Here is an 8,201-nt window from a genome sequence, read left to right on the forward strand (position 1 = left end):
TTGTACTTGCTTCTATTCATCTTTTGTTCTAAAACGTTAAGGACGCAGTTGAAATCGTGGGTTTTAGCGCGCAAAAAGGGGGGGGGGGGTTGTCCCAACAACTTATGGCCAGGATTGTAGGTTTACACTAGAGGAAATTGTTTCGGAGTCGTGATGAATCTGGAACGTTTTAGTGCCGGATTGATTTTGCCGTTTACACAAAAGTGGACGAATCTGAAATAAAAACTCCCCGGTTTGGTCGTGTCTCCGGAGATTTTGAATCCGGAATTTAAAGTGGGAACTTTGAATCCGGAGAGTTTTGGCGTGTAAACGATTTCCTCTCGAATCCGGATATTTTTCCGCCTGTGATCTTTTGAGTTTGCGGTGGAACGAAAATGGCGGATTACATGATCCAGTCGTAGTCGAGTCGTAGGCTCATTGATGGCCATTTAATGGCGGTCGCTGGGTGATTACCTCGTGCTGTTTCAGGTGTAGGTAATCACTTTTATAATGGGTAATGCCATATTCCTCAGATACCCAATTTATACTTTACTGCGCAGATGACGACGATGGCAAGATCGAAAACCTCGACGGTTCTAGATATTAAGTAAAGACCAGAATAAATACCTGGAGGGACCTGACATGATGGACAACAGTACCGTGGTCAGCGAGTTGAAAGAGAACTTCAGACTGTCTCAACCTACCCCTAGCCTTATTTTCGGAGGCATTTTGTTTCTCGTTGTCGAGGCAACAAGCTGCTTGTTAACCATTCCATCATGAACGTTCCCGGAGTTATCGTCGTGTGTAAACGGTTAAGAATCCGAATATCCTTTCACTGTAAACCCCTAATAATCTGAATACTGTAAAATTGATGAATCCGGGAACTTTTACGAATCCAAAAAAACTCCTTTAGTGTAAACCTAGTCCTAGATCGACCACTGTAATGTTTATTTGTCTACCAATGTTATGATCTGCAAATTTCAGTTAATTGATCAAACAACCAAAGTAGAAAAGATGGATTTTTTTCCCCAGTATGATTGAAACTTAAACGCAATTTCTTCCTCGGCTAATTCAATTCAAGAAATTCCGGGTTTTCTAACTGAGTTTGAGCATATTGTGTAGGTACAAATTTTCTACACAACACGCAGTTACTAGTTTATAGAATTTATGGTATATCCACTTGACTTTATTTGTCAGTCAGTGATTCAATTGCCATAAACCATAGAGGACTGGTTAAATGTATTTTTAAAACTGCCACTGTATTGTAAGTTATCAGTGAAATCAATAAAGTAAACAAATGTTAAAATCATTTCCGGGGTACGGTAGTAACGTTCTTTACCGTGGATGCCGTGGGTGTTGCAATGCAAATGAAAAAAATATATATATGTCTATATACTAAATTTTACAAAAAAAAAAAAAAAACAAACAAAAAATTGCCATTATCTTATCCACACAACGTTTCAAAAATTGCTTTCATCGGATTGCTGGAAACGAATATTTAATCGAGAGTGGCTATCCGCGTCACGCAATTGTTTACATTCCAACGGCGGGTTTTGGGCAAAATCTATGAGAAACACAGGCCAAGGCGGGCGACTTGAAACCATTTGCTCAGAGATATTTTTTGATATTTTAACAGGTGGGTGTATATTTAACCCGTAGAAAGTGTTTTTATGGTATTTAAAGTTATAGCCCATAGAAAAATATGGCGATGTTTTTATGCAATAATTCTCTTGCGACACATTGTAAAATTTTGCGTGTCAGTTTGATCTCTTTTCGGGCTCAAAACTAACTTTGATTTATTTTATTTTTCGATTAGTCATACCATGAAGACCTGAACTGAATATAAAATCCATTGAAAGATTCTCAAGTAGCTGTTCTGCGGAGCGCGAAGCAATCAAATATTCGGAAAATTCAGCAAAACCGGAAGTAGATTTTGAGCCCAATCGGGTCGAAATCGTTTTTGGCATATTTCTACCAAAGAAAGCTGTATTAGCAGAAACTAACTATGGTCCGTTTCTATTCTTACTAGGACCTATCTATGGACGAAATACAAGCGAAATCAATTTTTCGACTTGTGCCATTGATACGCGATTTAGGTCCATTTTTATAGGCATTCACTCTTAAAGATTCATCATGATGTCTGGGCTGTTGAGTCCACCTTGAGACCATGTTCTTCAGTCAACTGTTTACCAATTCCGTTAATCCATGAAAAACGACCAGACCGAGTTTGGGTGACACTCTATTCTTTCTGAGAAAACTATTCAATTCTAATATATTTGGGATGGTGTTTGAGTCCTACGCATTCTTTCCAGTGAGTCGAAGCGGGACTAGGGCAAACCACACTGGACCGGTGTGGTGATGATGTAATCAGGTATCAGCACGCACAGTCACCTAAAAAGTCTGGATACAGTGTTTTCATTGGCCAAACTTGATCACGTGCAGTAAATATCCATGTGCTTGTGGTATGCCCGAGTGGTATTTCGTTTTGACTTGTTACAGCGCAAACGCAAGCATAAGCCTAGCTTTCACTTGCGACGCAAGCACATGCGCATACACAAACGCAAACGATAGGGATGACCCAAGTGAAAACGAAATTCGACGCAAACACGAGCACAAGCGAAATCATCCGAACCTTCCGGCATTTTAGAAAACTGTTTAGGCGAGAGGTAATCTGGGTCCAGTGTTTTCAGTTACCAAATACAGCCACGTGCGGTAAATATCCTTGTGCTTGTGTTATTCCTGAGTGGTATTTCGTCCAAACGCAAGCATAGGCACAAGCACAAGAAAAAGGAAAAATTTTGATCCTTGTGCTTGCGCTTGTGGTTATGCCTGCGCGGTCAAGTCCGTTTTCACGGTGAAATGACACAATTATTTCACTAGCGGCGCAAGCACAAGCGCAAGCACAAGTGCAAACACAATTCTTTTACATTTATATTCGCACAAGATTCTATTCATCTTCGATTTGATGATGACGTTAGGCGAAGGTCGAAAACGTCAAAAATGTTTTAGCTTTTTTATCCATTAACCAAATGGTTTTAAGGTTGTCAATTTTTTCGCAATTATTTATAGATCATTATAGATCATTATTTATCAATATGAATTTTATTTTCGAGCCGTAAAAACAATATATTACGAACGAGCTCAGCGAGTAAAATATTATTTTTTAATACGAGAAAATAAAATTCATATCTTCAAGCCACCGTGTGATTTTCTTTTTATTATATAGAAAAAAAAAACTGACGGTTTGCACAAACAACCGTGAAAAGCGAGAAATGACGTCCTCTTCCTCACCAGGGAGGTTATGGAAAACACGGCACTCGGGTCCCGGATTCAGTTCGTATGAATTTTACGAGTGTTGCATTTTCCAGTAAAAAACAGTCGTTTCTTTGTGATAGAAATGTATGCTCCAGGAATGCTCTCACGTTTCGGAGCAGACACTCGTTTCAGTGCTAGTTCTGCCTAATGCCTCGGTATCTACAGTGGACTGAGGAGAAGTTTACTTTTGGAGCCTGTCGAAATACTACTAAAAATGTTTGTACTAAAAATGTTTGTACTACGGATGATTGTCTTGATTTTGTTTATCGCCAGGATTCTTCTTTCCTGGTGAGATGATTATTTACAAATACTTCAAAGTCCTTGGTAGAGGGTTTATCTAAATCAGTAAAATTTTGAAATCTTCGTTGAATCATGGTCTCACTTGTGTCTCGGTTTTCTTTCGCGTCCTCTTTCCTTAGTTATCTGTCAATAGAGCACTTTTTCCATGTTTGCATAGCCTCGTCTAAACACGAGGAAGGCTGGGAGAATTCGAGACAGTTATGCAAACTTTCGAGAATTCTTCCAGCTCGCCGATTGCTTAGATGAGGCTATGTAAACATGGAAAAAATGCTTTATTGCTTTTACAAAAAAATTCTAAAAAAACACACGCGAATCTAAAACGTCACAACCGTGTTTACATACTCTCATCTCAACACACCTATCGACCAATGAGAGCGCGCATAGTAGCTCAGTTATTTTATAAATTTGAATGACTACCTGTTTGGGAGGAAGTAAGCTAGTTACATAACAATTAAGTTCACTCGTTGACAACAACAATCTCCGCTGGCAAATTATCTTTTTATTGAGCTTACCCAGCTATTGAAATACTTTTTGGCCGTCAGTTTTAAATAAAAACACGTTACAAACTTTCCTAAATTAACTGAACGCAATTTAAATATGAACCGTAAACATGATTCTGCAAGTTTAAAATGTCCGGCAAGAAGCTGAAGTTCGATCGCACAACATATTAAACTTTACGCTAAAACATATGAACTGTTGTGGACTTCATAGTGAAGGTCATTCGGTATGACTTGCAGCTTCCTGGAAATAAGCCTTCACAATAATGTTTTGGCCAGCAAGTTAAAAAAAACTATCTTAATTTTACTACCCTTTATAAAGTTATAAAAATACTTTGTTCCCAGTGCTAATTAAAAACAATTAATTTCGTGACTCCATTTGGATGATGTTTTCTTTTTATCCGGAGTAGCGGTGTTAAATGCTACAGACAAAATCTGGTTGTCTTTTGAATTGGTTGATCATGATCCCTTCGACTCGCATCGGCTTAATCTTCCTCGTCTGCTGATTCACCAGACTCTCCAGATTCACCAGACTCACCGGATTCACCAGACTCACCAGATTCACCAGACTCACCAGATTCACCGGATTCATCGGATTCACCGGATTCACCGGATTCTCCGGATTGGCCGGATTCGCCAGACTCGTCGGATTCACCAGATTCGCCGGAATCACCGGACTCTCCCGATTCGCCAGATTCGCCAGATTCCCCTGATTCTTCGGAATTAATAAGGCTTCGCTTCCTTACTTGCATACCGTCACCTGATTCTTGGAAGTCTCCGGAGTCACCAGATTCGCCTGATTCATCCATATCATCGGAATCAAATAAACTTCTTCGCTTCATTTCTTGACCTTCACCAGAATCCTCGGATTCTCCGGAATCACCCGAATCTTCTGAGTCGCCAGAGTCACTATAGTCACCAGAATCACCCGAGTTCTCCGAATCTCCCGATTCTTCGGAAAGATCCTTTTCTTGGACTGAGCTTGAATCATCTACGATGTCTAAAGATTGTACGAATAAGGAACTCAGCAACACTAGCATCATATCTTTTTATTCGCGTAAATATTTAAACAGATTTTATAGGCTAAAGAAACTGTGCCGTAATTTCTTCCATATATGTTTAAGCCTCAAATTATCCTCAAAGGAACTCACAATAATAGCTTTTTACGATAGAACAAACCAAGAGGGTATTACAAACCAAACAGCAGCAAGGTTGTCTAGTGCTAAGGAAGACTGATGAAAAGCTTAGAACAACGAACGTGATAAATAGCACCGCGAAGTTTTCGAGGTTGGTTTTTTCGCTAGCGACATAAGCACAAGATCAACAAATAAAAAATAAGCCAGATATATAAACTGAGCACACTCGCCTTCTCATCTTGTCGTACCCGGGTTCGTTATATTTGCACTTGTGCTTATGTCACTACTGTCCCCTCTAACTTATACTTATAAAACAAATCATTATTCTTTTGCTTGTGGCTGTGTCGCTGACAGGAAACACACACAGTTTAAAAGTCTACGTTTCATATCTTTCGTTAGCGCTTGTAGAATACGTGTGATCTGTGTCATAAGAAAAACGTTACTTGTAGGACAATTTAGCAATGTTACAGGTCAGAAGCTAATCAGCTGGACTAATCAATCAGTTGTAGTAATTGAGTCTATACTGCTACGGGCTGGTGAATTGACTGATCTTTTTACTTACCATGAGGTCGTGACAAACAACAGTGTAGAGATGAAAGAAGTACACAAAAAAGGAGCAGGTGATGGGACAGCTTCATATTCTAATAAGAAAACGAATGGTGACTGTCACTCAGAATCAACTGCTTCCATTTTCACAAATCATTGCATTGCATTTACGATTTTCAGCTGTTTCCTCGCATAGCAACCAAATATACAAGCGATCGATTGAAACCAGTAAGCCACAAAAGAAAGACTTTTTCACAGCCTGAATAAATACTAACGCTTGGGCAAAATCAAATCAATTCAAAAAGCAATCTATAGCTACCCCTGGTACTTTGTTTCAGATCAAATCATGACAGAGAGAAATTTGTGTTGCGCTAACTACTTTTAATTCTGTGCATCGTGCAAACGAGTGACTTGTGTGTGATTATTTTCTGTGATGCGGATTTCAAGCAAGTAAACAGCGGTTTGACTATAAATACCAGTTTAGTACAGACAGCTTTTTCCATTACTTAATTTAAAACGTGATTGCTAAACTGACTGGAGCTTGATCCTTTCTTTGATTTAACTCCCTTAAACTCCATGATGTGTGGTTAATCCGTTCGATATGAAACTTGACCAATGTACATGTAGCTGATGAATTGCTTTATGCGTGTTTCAAAAATGAAACAACGGGCCAAGCAAAGCGACATGTTTATTTGTTATCACACCTGTTTGAACAGACTCGTTATTTTCGATCAATGCGGTATTTTGTAGTGCCGCATATAATTTCACCAAACTGTCAGCAACCATGTAAAGAGAAGGAATACTAGAATTCCATAAGTAAAATTGCGACTAAAAAATTGAGTGAATGAACTCATCAGACTGGGTCACTCAAATCAAGCGAAAAAGAGAGACACATTAACTTAGTCATTAATAAATAATACCACGAGAAGTGCAACCAGCTAATAGACGAAACTCGCCAAAGACACGCTCACAATCCGACAAATAAAAAATGCCTGCAAGGCTGATCTTTTTTTGTCGTGAAGTACATACTACTTAACTCTTTAATTGAGGAAATAAACCGTCTAACTGAAAGATGTTCACGGCAAAAGAGGGCATGGTCACAGGGTCAGCGAATCATAGGTACCTGCCTAGTCAACCGACTACAACCCGTCAATGGAAGCTAATGGGGCACGTCGTGGTTCAATGAGTTGATCGCTATCACCTATGACGAACACTGATCACTCGTATCCGTTTTCATTCATGTTCACGTTGTCGAGGAAACTGTCATAAAGACAATCGACTTCATACGGCTTTTAGCGAAAACGACAAAAATTATTGATCTGCAGGTTATAAAGTGGTAAATCTCATCCTCATATAACTCGGTAAAATAACTCGCCAATTGAACTGCTAGCATATCAATATAATTTTTCAACTGTTTTGCTGTGGTATATGGGTTCAATGAACGAATAAATTTTCAAAGCATTTTCTGGAACGCTATTGAACTGAGCCAAATATGAACAAAACACTCTTCTTTCAAATTCGATCGTGAGCATTTGATTTGTGATCTTTAGCTTACAGAATTACGTCCAATTATTTCTTATAGAATACGCATTCAACATGTGAGAGGAATACTAATTTCGTAAAGTAAAAAATTTCGACGCTACAAAGCAATAATCCCTAACAGCCGAAATACATTTCGCCAAACAAATGAATCTGAAATCATATGAATCTTTAGTCGCGTAAATCGCCCTTACTATCAATAAGAATTACAAGCATTCTTCATTATCGACCAGCAATTACGTTGTTATCATAACTAAACTATTTTAACTTACCACTTTAGTTTTCTTTCCTAAACAGTGTCCTGCTGTTTACGATGGGCAAACAAAAATGAAAGCTATAGATATTTTTAAAATATATTTAAAGATTAACCAATCAGAAACAACCTACGTGTCTACAATCCGCACGCATACACCACGTGATCAGTTAGACCAAGAAGTTCATCGAAAAATTCGAAATTACTTCGCCTCCAAACCGATACACCCGGAAAAGTAGCAAAGCTATAAACAGCCTAAACGTGTCATGAATAGTGGGAAGGAAGCAAATTTTTTTGGGAAAAAAGTTTTTTTGGTGTAATGCTGCCTGCACAAAAACTTGAATTTGCTGAAAATGATAAATTAATAACCGGGGTCAAAAGTACCTGACTAGAGCAGCGGGTGACGACACTTCAAAGGACTAAAGAGAGGCAGGACACCACCCCTCTTATACTGGATTAGCTCCTGGTCAAAGGTTGTGCTGTATTGTTTGTTTAGTAATTAGGCATTAATTCTAATGTATTTTGTGAGGGTCGGTGTAAATAAAGCAACATACTGTTGTATTGCTGAAATGGGGAAAAATGCTTGTGCTCTTCTCTGTTTAGTTTTGTTTTGTGCCAGAAGAACCGAACTTCAGG

The 8,201-nt window shown here is 38.7% G+C and overlaps 1 protein-coding gene across 1 annotated transcript; it reads right to left on the reverse strand.

Annotated features, from left to right (window-relative positions):
• Nucleotides 1-4,073: 4,073 nt before the first annotated feature.
• LOC110061563 (uncharacterized) lies at nt 4,074-7,650 on the reverse strand. The gene is made up of 3 exons (XM_020768396.2): nt 7,585-7,650; nt 5,790-5,868; nt 4,074-5,091 (listed from the first exon to the last, which is right to left on the reverse strand). Exons 2-3 carry the CDS (start codon nt 5,863-5,865, stop codon nt 4,577-4,579), a joined length of 591 nt encoding a protein of 196 aa, XP_020624055.1. The 5' UTR covers nt 5,866-5,868; nt 7,585-7,650; the 3' UTR covers nt 4,074-4,576.
• Between the last annotated feature and the right edge of the window lie 551 nt (nt 7,651-8,201).

Source organism: Orbicella faveolata, unplaced genomic scaffold (genome assembly GCF_042242905.1).
Source record: "Orbicella faveolata isolate gen_17 unplaced genomic scaffold, um_ofav_v1 contig_12, whole genome shotgun sequence".
Classification (NCBI taxonomy): Eukaryota; Metazoa; Cnidaria; class Anthozoa; order Scleractinia; family Merulinidae; genus Orbicella; species Orbicella faveolata.